The following is a 12,877-nucleotide window of genomic DNA, read 5'->3' as shown; positions in this document are numbered from 1 at the left end:
GTACTCACTCATATATGGATTTTAGACATGGCTCAGGAGAGTGGCAGTCTGCCCTTCCACTGACAGAGAGTCTGGGAAACAGGAAAGAACTTAAAAGATATGCATGGTACCCAAGAGAAGAGAAATGAGGCAAGATCCTCTGAACAGATGGGGAAAACGGCAAGGGGTGGGGGGAAGGGGGACCTGGGAAATGGAGAGGGGGAGAAGTGGACAAGAGAGTAGGGCATGGAGGAACAGGAATGTTGATGGGGGGTAGGATAGGGGGAAGAGGGAATCATAGGTTAGAAGACAGATCAAGCACCATTGTAACCTCTAGTGATCTAAATGGATGTCAGCGATTGGCAAGCTAAGCAGTAGTGTAGAAACCACCTCAAATGCCCTTTCCTGATAGTGAACTTAAAAAAGTCCAATTTAACAATATCTATCTACAAATCAAACTGGACAGAAGATACTAGACAGAAAAACTCCAACACAGGAAGGTTAATTAATCCCATGAAAACACAGGAAATGAAAAAACTCACACCAGGAAAACCAAAAGAAGGTAAACACACATATGTACAACCACCACCACAACCATCTCCAAGTAACAACAAAATAACAGGAATTAGCAATCATTGGTCACTGATACCTCTCAATATCACTAGACTTAATTCCCCAATAAGAAGACACAGAATATAAGAATGGATGTCAAAACAGGAGGCATCATTCTGCTGTATTCAAGAAATATGCTTCACCTTCAAAGAGAGACACAACCTCAGAGTAAAAAGTGGAAAAACATTCTCCAATAAACGGACCTAAGAAACAAGCTGTGTGGTCATTCTAATATTTAACAAAGTAGACTTCAAACCAAAATTATTCAAAGGAGACAAGGAAGGACACTTCATACTCATCAAAAGATAGACCCCCCAGACAATCTTTCACCATTAACATCTACACCCCAAATTCAATAGCACCCACATTTGTAAAGGAAATACTACCAAATCTTAAATTACACCTTAACCATCACACATCTATAGTAGGACATTTCAATATCCAACCCCACTCACACAAATTAACAGATCCCCTAGATAAAACTAAATGGAGGAATACTGGAGCTAACAGACATTATGAACCAATAAAACTAAGCCATATCTACAGAACATGTCACCAAAATACAAAACAATATACCTTATTCTCACCACCTCATGGAACATTCTCCAAAATTGACCACGTGCTCAGTCACAAGGCAAGTCTTAACAGATACAAGAAAACTGGTTCTACCCAGTCTACCTCAGGAGGGGCAGATAGAGCCTGCCACTAAGATGAATGGCTGTGTGATGGAGAGTTGGAAAAGATGGAAGAGCTAAGCGTATGCATGCTCTGTGCAGAGAGGCAGAACTAGAGACTTGAGAGTGGTGATAGGTGTGAAAGACACCTGAGGTCAACAATAAAACATGTCACTGCCCAGTAATGTCAGCAGTGTGCTGTGCAGACACCCAGAGCTTATGCAGATGCAGATCTAAGCCTGTAACACACTGTCCATCTGTGGGATCATCTCAGCAATGGCCAACTATGGAGGTCCCAGACAAGGAACAGTTCAATTCCTGGATTGAACCTCTTATAGGTCTGTGATGCCATGAGAGGCCACATTGGCATCTGTGTTTCATCCTGTTGCCCCAGGCTATGATGTAGACATGTACAGTCTGTGTTACTGTCTAAAGTCTTAGTGATACCCTTGGTTTTTTCTGGTTTTGAAGAGTCATGTTGATGTAAGTGGCCTATGTAGCCACCCTGAATCCATGTTGAGGCCTGTGGTTAGGGCTGCTGCTAAGGTCCATGAACAGGGTAGTGGTCCTGATATGGCTGTAGACTATGTAGATATCTGTGGCCCAAGTTATTAACCTAGGGTAACTCTTGAAGACATGTTGATGTCCATAGTCTATGATGCCAAGGTGAGGGAAACTGTTATGAGTGGCCTGCACAGCCACCTGAGGCCATGGTGACATCTAGGCCTGAGGCTGCCACCAAGTACTCTGTCTGAACCCTAGGGCATACTACACCCACGGTCTATGTTGATGTCTGTTGCCCACGCTACCACAGAAGACTAAGTGGATTTCAATCGTCTGTGCTAGCCTGAATCCATGCTGATATCTATGATCCAGGCTGCATCCAATGGCCTTGTCTAGGTTCCTGAGCCTACTGAGATCTTTTTCATTGCCGGTGCTTTCACCATAAACCATGTGGAAACCCATGATTCATACTCCCTCTGATTGTAAAGATCAAGGAAGCTACTTTTGCAGTGATATTGATGACTACAACCATACAGTTGAGAAACAGACATGGAGAGCTTCTGTAACAACTCCTACCTCCCAAAATCTGCCAAAAGTAACATCCTAAACAGGAAGCCAACAAAGAGAACACTTTAAAAGTGTGACAAGCATGTTGAGGTGTAGCTACCCACAGTTAGTGGCTTCTAGCAGGGGTTTGGCAGGGAAGACTCACTTCTATTTAAAGGCGAGGCCAATGAGAGTTTGACCATGCTCCACTATTCACAGATAACATAAATTGAACATTTTTATTTTGTTGGGAAGGTCACAAAGGAAGTGATATGGACATGAAAAGACTGGAAAGTGAGTGTGATTGAGCTGTTTGAAGTGAAAATCCCAAAGAATAAATGAAATTACTATGTTGAAGAAGAAAACTTGAAATATCCCCATGCATACTATTAGAACACTGTGGACTAAAACTGGATCTCAACAAGAGAAACAACAGGAAGTCTATAAACTTGTGAAAAGTGGACAACTCTCTACTGAATGACTTCTAGGTTAATAATAGAACTAAATAAAGAAATTAAAGACTTTCTAGATGTCAATGAAAATGAATACATAACATACCCAACCTAGTGTAACACAATGAAAGCTAAGAGGAAAGTTCATAGAACTAAGTACATACATAAAAAAGAGAGAGACCTCATACTAGCATTTTAATAGCACACCTGAAAATTCCAGACCAAAAAGAAGCAAGTCCAACCAAGAGAAGTAAATGGCATGATGATGATCAAAATGAGGACTGAAATAAATAAAAATAAAAAGAAACAAAGAGAACAACATAATGAATCAAAGAACAAAGTGATAGACAAACCATCTTCCATGATACCTAAACAACAAAGAAATATCATCCAAATAACAAATTCAGAAACTAAAAGGGGGTATAACAGAAGACAGTGAGAAAATCCAAAGAGTCTTTACATCATATTTAAAATCCTATACTCTCCCAAACCGGATAATCTGAAAGAATTGGATCATTTTCTTAATAGATACCACTTAAAGCTAAATCTAGATCAGATAAACAATGTAATTAGACCTATAACTCCTGAGGAAATAGAAGCATTCATTAAAAGTCTCAAAACCAAAAGAAATTCCCAGGTTCAGATGGTTTTAGCATGGAATTCTACCAGACTTTCAAAGAATAGATAACATCATTATTCTTCAAATCATTCAGCAAAATGGAAACAGAAAGAACATTGTCAAATTCATTTTATGAGGCCACACCCACCCTAGTACCCAAACGATACAAAGATTTAACAAAGAAAAGGAACTGCAAACAAATTTCCCTTATGAACACAGATGCAAAATTATTCAGTAAAATACTTGCAAAGTGAATCCAAGAACACATCAAAAAGATAATCCACAATAACCAAATAGGCTTCATCTCAGAGATGCACATTTGGTTCAACATACAAAAGTCAGTCAATGTAATACACCACATAAACTGAAAGAAACAAAAACATAATCATCCCATTAGGTGGCAAAAAGCTCGGGGTATGGAAGCCCCCACTGACCAACAATTTCTATTATTTACAAGAAATGTGGACCAGTTACCATGGGAAGGGAAAGACTGATAAGCTTGTGTTTCAGTTAAATACTCTTAAAACCCAAGTGGAAACCACATCATATTGCTACCTATGAAGGGAGTTGGTCCATAAAAGAGGGAAGAGTAATTATTTGGCCACAAGTAGACCTAAAAGGATGGGATGGGAGAGGTTGATATGAGTGTAATTGGGACAAATGCCAAGAAGCATCTTAGTGGGCACCTGAATTCAAACATCTCTTCTGTGTGACCTGTTCCCAGTATATACACAGGGAATCACAAATTCAGCTCAACATTTTTATAAGCTTCACCTGGACCAGAAAAACTTTCTCAGCTGTTGAAGACAAATCTCAACTCAAGGAAGGAGACTCCTGAATTAATTGGTGAAAGGGTCTTATTCACTGTTGGACTGCTCTCCACCTCTAGACCAGAGAATGGAAGAAAGGTAAGGATATATTCTAAGAATGTTCAGAGAGTTACAGTCTAGGAGTTTTCTCTATGTCCACATCCCTGTGTTGCTACCACAAAATGCAATGTGCCTGGTCTAGGTATTTCTCCTAGGAAGGCATGAAACAGAAGCTTTCTTTTGAAATAGAGATGGCCTGACTTGAGCAGACTTTTCTTACTTTCCCCAAATCATTTGTATTTGTGTCTCTTACTTAAGGTGGAAGTTCATGTACATATTTTTCCCCAGGGAAGAAACCCTTCAAACAGGTTTGCTGTTTGTTCGTTCTTGTAGCTGATCTGCAATGTGTGTATGTTGCTCCCAAAGAGAGTCAGAGCCTTAGGATTTGAAAAGCTGAGGAATGCCACAAAACGTGTTTACTTACAAAGACCATATGTTTTAGAGACAGAGTAAATTGCTGGGGAAATATGATAAAGTAAGAGAGTGGGGGACATTGTCCACCCCTTAGCTCCAATAATCAGCAGAAGGAAATGATACACGTGTCTGTGTGTGTGTGAGAGAGAGAGAGTGAGAGAGAGAGAGAGAGAGAGAGAGAGAGAGAGAGAGAGAGAGAAGAGAGAGAGTACTATGGGTCAGTAGTAAAAAGGAATAACTAGATGCACAGAGGCACACTGCTGTTCCCAACTGAGGCAGGCAGATCTCTGAGTGTTTGAGACCAGCCTGGTCTACAAGAGCTAGTTCCTGGACAGTCTCCAAAGCCACAGAGATACCCTGACTTGAAAAACCAAAAAATAAAAATAAATAATAAAAATCCCAGCCTCTTTCCTGCTGCTGTCCAGTGTCCTTGAAATGTCAACCACTGCCTCAAATACACAGAAACTTGGAGAGAAAGGGACAGCTCTTGGGGGTGAGATAATTACTTCTGTAAGCTGTCGGGGCCAGAGAGAAAGACAGATGAAAAAACTTGCTCACTTGCAAATCTTCTATCTTGAGCCTTCTATATTTAAGTGTTATTAGATCATTTTTCCCCTCAGAGTGATGTTGGTCTTGCTTTCATTTTATCTTTTAATGTTTTTTTGGATGGAATCACCCATATTGGCCAAAAATAACATGAGAATAGATTGAAATTCATGTAGGGAAAGATTTCTTATTGGCTGTATGTACTAGAACATCTACTCAAATACAGAAAAATAGAATACTTCACCACGAACGTTGTTATGTATGGGTTGGAAACATCACCAAGTCAGATCTAAGGACTGCAGAATGGGCTGCTCCTCAGACCTAAAGAGGCATGCTGTCCGTGGTCACAGCCTCTCAGCATATCAACAGAGTAGAGAAGACATGCAGAAGTGTGAGGGATGACGCTGTAAAACTGACACAGAACTGCCACAGTTACCCATGTGTTGAATCTTCAGTTTCCAGTCATGCTTTTGTCATGGGGAGTAAGAGAAAATGTGAACTGGGATCCATCTTAATTTAAAATAGAATAATTAATTAACAGAGAAATTAGGATCCTAGAAGTGCTGGGTTGTGGAGAAAAAAAAAAACAAGAACTTCTGTTCTTTCTGCTTCCACATGCTGAGCACTGGGGTCACAGGTGAACACCAGCATCGCCACTTGTATGCTGAATGTAGCTGACATCAGATCACTTCCCAGTACGATTTCACTGCTTCTCTCCTGCTGTTTTACAAATTGTTAGCTAGAGTTTCTATCCATCCACCCTTATGACTGCCATCTTGCTTAAAGTGTGGGTAAGTCCTGTGCTTTTCCATTATTCACTTCTAATAGACAGGCAGTGTTGTGTATGCAAGTTTGTCAAAGTTTTATCCTGTCCAGGGTAGATGGCTTAGTTTTAAAGTAACTGTGCTGCAAGCATAAGAACCTGAAATCCAACCATCAGCCCAATCCAGGCCTGGCAAGGCATAACCATCATTCTAGCGCTGTGATATAAAGGCGATGTAGAGACCAGAGGATCTCTAGAATTTACTGGTCTGCTGTTGAGTCTGTAAGCTCCATTTTCAGTGGCAACCCTGCCTGAAAAAGTAAGGTAGTGATCTATTTATGTACAAACTTGACACTAGTTTGTAACTTCTTCAAACACATTCATGTAGGTACACACACACACACACACACACACACACACACACACACACACACTATACTGGTCCTGCAGCATTTATTTTGGACTGGAATTCCACTAAGAATTACGTTACAATTCCATCCTCAGAAAACAATCAAAAACAGTCACCCTTTCACCACAGGCTCCAGGGGTGGGATTGAAGTGACAATATAGGTGAGCTATTAAAGAACTGAGGCACGCGGTCCACAAATGAGCTTGTCCTTTTCCTCTGGTTGCAACTTCATACCCGTAACTATTTGTATTTCAAGTGGTGCACCTTCTTACCTTATCCTCAAACAGCCTGTACAGACAGATTTTTTTATCAGGAAAAACTCCCATCTTCTAGAAGAGACATGTAGTAAGCTCCCATTTTGTTAGGTTTTTCCTCATTTGTTGCACTCCACTTAGGAGTACTCCATTAAAAATGCCCATGCTTCTCTGTAGCAAACTCAGGGTTCACCTTCACTTCCTTCCTCCTTCCTCTGCTGATCAGTTATCTCAAATGCACAACCCATGGTCATTCTGCACACCTAAGTGCTTCTCAGTACCTAACCAAGCAATATTGGGTGCTTACATCAAACTTACCTCAGTGATCAACATCAGGTATTTAGGCATCCATCAGTAATTCCTAATATAATTAGAGCAATTGAGAATTTCTTTATCATATTATCTATCTCTGTACAATTTTTAGTTTATATGTAATCCATCATCTATCAGTATAAAGATCTGTATAAATATATTCCTTCTGAAAATAATAATATTATCAAGGCCTCACAATATGAAAATATTTGTACATCATACAAACTAAACATAGCTTGTAAAAGAGTGTCTATCTTCAATGTTTGTTGCAATGGGATGTTCCTAAGCTTTAAAGTTTTTGAAGTAAAGAATTCTGTTTCCTGATAAAGAGGGGAGTATAAGTTATTCATTTTTAGTTTGGATCTTCCCTTTCTCGTGACTTATTGGTTTTACTAAGGTTTCGAGTACAATATTGAATAGAAGAGGGATGAAGGAGATGAAAGTCTCATTTTTATGTATAAATTATTTCATTTCTCCAGGGTTGATAAGCCATATTTCCTTCATTGTTTTATCTTATCATTTTCCTATCCTGTATTTCTTCAGAATTATTTATCCTGAAGGTACAATACATTTTGTCAACATTATTTTCTGCATAATGACTTTTAGAGTTTGAATTTACTTATAGGCAGTATTACATTCTTTTATATTTCATGCGTGCTGATCCATCTTCGTGTTTTTAAAGGAAATCAAGTTTATGACCATGTACAATATTTATCTCCTCCTAATTACTATTGCCATTGTTATTTCATTAGTTTCATATATGTAAAAAATTTGGTGTGATCATATTAATCACTGTTAATCTTCTCGTCTCTATATTCCTCCTGATGGCCTCCTTATTATTCTCAATTTTTCTTTCCTTCTTTTTGATCCTTTGTTAAATTTGTTAGTTATTCAATCTTCAAGAATTTTTGTGTCTACTATTGTTTTTTGTTTGCTTGTTCATTTTTATTCTACTGCCATCCCAGAAGATTCGACACTTTTCAGTTTGTTTTGCATTTATCATTACAGTTGTATTACATTTTCTACTTTTTCTTTGCTGCTGTAGCAAGACACCATGATCAAGCAAGCTATAAAAGAAAGTGTTTCATCTGGTACATGGTTTTAGAAGGTTAGAGTTGGTGATGGAGGAGAAAGGCATGGCAGCAGGAACAGCTGAGAGTTCACATCTTGATCTGTAAGTTGGAGACAGGGGGTAGGGCTGGAAATATCGTGTGTTTCTGAAGCCTCAAGATCTAATCCCAATGACACATCTCCTCCAACAAGGCTACACTTCCTAATCTTTTAAAAATAGTTCCACCAAATGGGAACCAAGTGTTTATACACAGGAGCCTGTGGGGACCACTCACATTAAAATCACCACAACTGTCTCATGGGCTAAAATATTTTAGAGAAAATTTTGTAGGATGCTGAAAAGAATATGTGCCAACAGTTTTTGAATGAAGTACTATGCATATTTAAATTTTGATTTTCTATCTTCCATCCATTTGCAATATCATTTCCCATCATATTATGCCCCTCTATACATGTCTTTATCAGTGAAATATATTTCTTGTAATCAGCCATTAATTGAATTATATTTTGCCACACATTCATCCATGCTATCTTTTTAATTTAAATTAGAAACAATCTTATTTTACATATCAATCGGAGTTCCCTCTCCCTTCCACCCTCCGTACCCTTCATCAACTCCCATCTCATCCTCCCTCTACACCTCCGGAAGGTTGAGACCTTCCATATGAGATCATCAAATTCTGTCACATCATTTGGTACAGGCTTAGCCCCTGTATCTCTATGTCTGATGTCAAAATGCTGTTGAGATCCACAGATTCTTGCAGAGTTTTGACTGTAACACATATCTCTCTCTTGGGCTTGTTTTACTCCCTGTTAGTAGCTTTTCCCAGGTATACCACAGCTCTGGCATCTCCAACATATTGAGCTCTCCAAGGCTATCCAGGCTTCACATTTACAGCTTCATGCAATGGGCTCTCTAGGCCTCCACTCAGGAACTAACCCAACTTGTTCCTGGACTCAGTCAGTTTTCTTAGTCACAGAAGAAGATTCCATAACCCCTTTCTTCTATCTTTGTCTCTAAAGACAGAACCATGTGGCCTAAAGCTGCCAGGTTCAACTGTTTTTGGATGGAACACGGTCCCCTTATTCAATTACTTCTTCACTAGCTTTATCTTCTCCATGGTTTCATTTATTGGCTAAGTTTAGCTGTCCTGTAACTTTCGCTATAGACCAGACTGGACAAAACTCCAAAATCTGCCTGCCTCTGCCTCTGGATTGATGGGATTGAAGGTGTGTGCACCACCACACCTGTCTCTGAGATTTTTCTTTAATCCCTTTCCAATAAAGCTTAGCTAGGGGGATGTTGCCCTGATGTCACAATTTTATTCATTCCATTTCTTTTTCATTATTTAAATTAGAAATAAGCTTGCTTCACATGTCAATCCCAGCTCTCTCTCCCTCCTCTCCTCCCCCATCCTCCTTCAACTACTCCCCGACTGCCACACAATCCCCACTCTGCTCTCCAGGGAGTGTGAGGCCCTCCATGGGGATTTCCATAGTCTGTCATATCATCTGGGTCAGGGCATAGGCTGTCTCCCCTATGTCTAGGCTGAGAGAGCATCCCTCGAAGTATGATGTGCTCCCAAGTCCATTTGCATGCCAGGGATAAATATTGATCTACCACCCAAGGCCCCATAGATTCATGGCCTCTTAGCTGACACTCAAATTATGGTGTCTGGATCAGTCCCTTGCTGGCCTCTCACTTATCACTCTGGGGTCCATGAGTTCCCCCTTGTTCAGGTCAGCTTTCTCTGTGGGTTTCACCAGCCTGGTTTTGAACCCTTTGCTCATTTCTTAATCTGTTTATCTCCTTGAGCACAGAGTTTAACTCCATTCCACTTCCTGGTGCTCCTTTTCTATTCAAAACAAACACTTTGTATTTTTCCTTGTTTGGTTTGATCCTTGTGCTATAAATCTTCATTATAATGAATGCTAATAGCCACATGACAGAATCTGTATTAGGCTGTTTTGAGATTTTTGTCTGCCAGTAGAATCAATCCAAAATTCTTCATGTTAGACTCAGAAAGACTCTATGGACAAGGACAAAAAGCAGCCATACTCTTCATCAAAATATCACAAGAATGATCTCTAGTCAACGTAGTAACATTCATCTCTCCTGAAACTTCTTGAGTTAGGCCACCAGAGTTCAAATCACCCTCAGCACCACTGTCTTCCATTCTCTTACTAGCATGGTTCACTGAGAAATGCTTGAAGCATTACAAACTCCAGAAGTCCAAATGCCTCCAAATGAAAGTATAGTAAGGCCTATTAAAGCAATACACCAGTGTGTGGTACTGATTTCTGTATTAATTTGAATTTCTATAGCTATAAAGAGATACCATGACCATGACACTCTTATAAAGGAAAGCATTTAGTTGTCACTGTCTTAGAGTTTCAGAGGTTTACTCCATCATGATCATGGTAGGACATGGTAGCATGCAGGCAGACATGGTAGTGGAGAAAGAGCTGAAATTTCTTGATCCACAGGCAATAGGAAGTGAACAATGTCCCACATTGAACATAGATTGAGCAGAGGAGACCTCAAAGCCCATCCCCAGAGGGACATATTTTCTCTAACAAAGCCACACCTCCTCCAACAAACCCACACATCCTAATAGTGCCAATCTCTATGGGAGCCATTTTTTTCAAGCCACCACATAGCACAGGTCAGTAAAATCTTCAAGAAATTTTAAAGGTTGACAAATGACTTAATTTATGTAAGCTGTTTCCTCCTCTTTGTGAACCAGGGTCAGTTATTCCCACAGAGTCGGGTTGGAGGAAGGGTTTAAGAGAGTATACAGTGTGTGTTCATGTCCTCCTTTTTTTCATTTCAGGAACACTAGTGAAGAACTCCCAAACATGCAACTAAGCACCCCAGTCTGGATGGCTAATGGCACAGCAATGAATGAAAGTGACTACAATCAGCCTTTATACTGTGCCACAATGTTCTATACCCTGAATATTCTCATTGTCATCGTTGCCCTGGTTGGTGTGGCAGGAAATGCGATAGTGTTGTGGCTCCTGGGCTTCCGCTTGCACATGGACGCCTTCTCTGTCTACATCTTCAACCTGGCTGGGGCCGACTTCCTCTTCCTCTTCTTTCAGACTCTGTGTTCCCTGGACAAAATCCTTAGTCATTTTCATATAAAACATATTGGAGTGCCCATGTATTTGTTTGTGGTGTTCAATTGTGCTTATTTTGCAAGTCTAGGCATGCTCAGTGCCATTAGCAGTGAGCGCTGCCTGTCTGCCCTGTGGCCTATATGGTACCGCTGCAGAAGACCAAGACACACATCAGCTGTCATATGTGCCTTGCTCTGGGCCTTGTCCCTGATATTGAGCCTCTTGGAAGGGAAGGCATGTGGTACCTTCTTTGATGACTCTGCTTTTGTTTCTGCTTCGTGTAAGAAATTATGTTACATCATTTTTGCTTGGTTAATTGTTTTACTTGTGGTCCTCTCAGGGTCCAGCCTGGCCCTGATGATCAGGGTCTTCTGTGGCTCACACAGGATTCTTGTGACCAGACTGTATGTGACCGTTGCCCTCACAGTGATGGCCTTCCTGCTCTTTGGCTTGTCCTATGGGATCTACTGGTTCCTCTTAGTTTGGGTCGAAGAGGATCATGGAGTTTTCCTTTGCCATGCTTTTGAAATGACAATGTTCCTATCCTGTGTTAACAGCTGTGCCAACCCCATCATTTACTTCCTTGTTGGCTCCATTAGGCATCATCGATTCCAGAGGCAGACTCTGAAGATGCTTCTGCAGAGAGCCATGCAGGACACTCCTGAGAAAGAAGGTGGAGAGAGGAGTTCTTCCGGACAGGAAACAGTCTAGTACAGCAGCTGACAACTTTGTCCTGGTCCATGTAGGCAATTTTAATAACATTTTCATTTGGACAGCTGACCTTAAATATGTTGAAAAATAATTATTCTTGTGAAAGTTGAGTGAGACAAGGCTTGTCAATCAGGTACTTTCTTGCAGTATCCTTAAACTTGCTACTCAGGGCCAAACCCTCCCCTTAGGGGAAGTCTTAAGGCCTTGCTGGAAAGGTCAGAATTTCTTTGGTCATTGAACTTGACAGTGATGGTTATAATTTGCCCTAAAGTTCTCATTATTTTTATTTTTGAGACAGGGTTTCTCTGTATTATTTTGGAGGCTGTCCTGGAACTAGCTCTGTAGACCAAGCTGACCTCGAACTCACAGAGATCTGCCTGCCTCTGCCTACCTAGTGCTGGGATTAAATGTGTGCACCAACAACCAACACATGTTATGTTCTCTTTATTTTTAAAAGAACTTTTGTCTCAATGTTAAAATTGCATAAAATTTCCCCACAATCCCAGTCCCCTTAATTTCTGAAGTTAGGAGAGGTATATAACCTCATAATTATCTCTTATACTAATTTCTTAGAAACAATATGCAATCTTAAAACAGCTTATTAAATTTCAATTCACCAGACTAAAGTCATCACCTTCAAGCTGATTGTTTATACCATTTAGGGCACTGGAAAAGTGAGATCTGGTTTTGTCCCAGTGCAGAGCTCAGGGTCTCTGTAATAACTCTAATCTCTCTGTTTCTGCTTCTTCAGTGTTTGCACTCAAAGGTGGCTGCTGGACCAGACTGACAGTAAGATTATCTGTAACAAGAATCCACTGAGGAACACTGGTTCTTGATTTGCTTTCTCACTCACTTATACAAGACAAAGTCACTTATACTAGTTATGGCAAGGCTAAACACTATGCACAAACTGAATAAAAATGCTTTTTCAAATGAGATGTCTGTTACCAAGAGATCCTATGCTGTGACTATATGACAGTTTGCTAACTAGAATATTTTACTACTTGTCTACTTGACAT

The 12,877-nt window shown here is 40.2% G+C and overlaps 1 protein-coding gene across 1 annotated transcript; it reads left to right on the top strand.

The window, feature by feature from the left end:
- Positions 1-10,883: 10,883 nt before the first annotated feature.
- Positions 10,884-11,858, top strand: LOC121134803 (mas-related G-protein coupled receptor member B1-like). Its single transcript, XM_040733360.1, has one exon. The coding sequence runs from the start codon at positions 10,884-10,886 to the stop codon at positions 11,856-11,858; it is 975 nt and encodes a 324-aa protein (XP_040589294.1).
- Positions 11,859-12,877: the final 1,019 nt, after the last annotated feature.

Source organism: Mesocricetus auratus, unplaced genomic scaffold (genome assembly GCF_017639785.1).
Source record: "Mesocricetus auratus isolate SY011 unplaced genomic scaffold, BCM_Maur_2.0 Super-Scaffold_100030, whole genome shotgun sequence".
NCBI lineage: Eukaryota > Metazoa > Chordata > Mammalia > Rodentia > Cricetidae > Mesocricetus > Mesocricetus auratus.
This window is presented reverse-complemented; position numbering and strand designations above follow the sequence as displayed.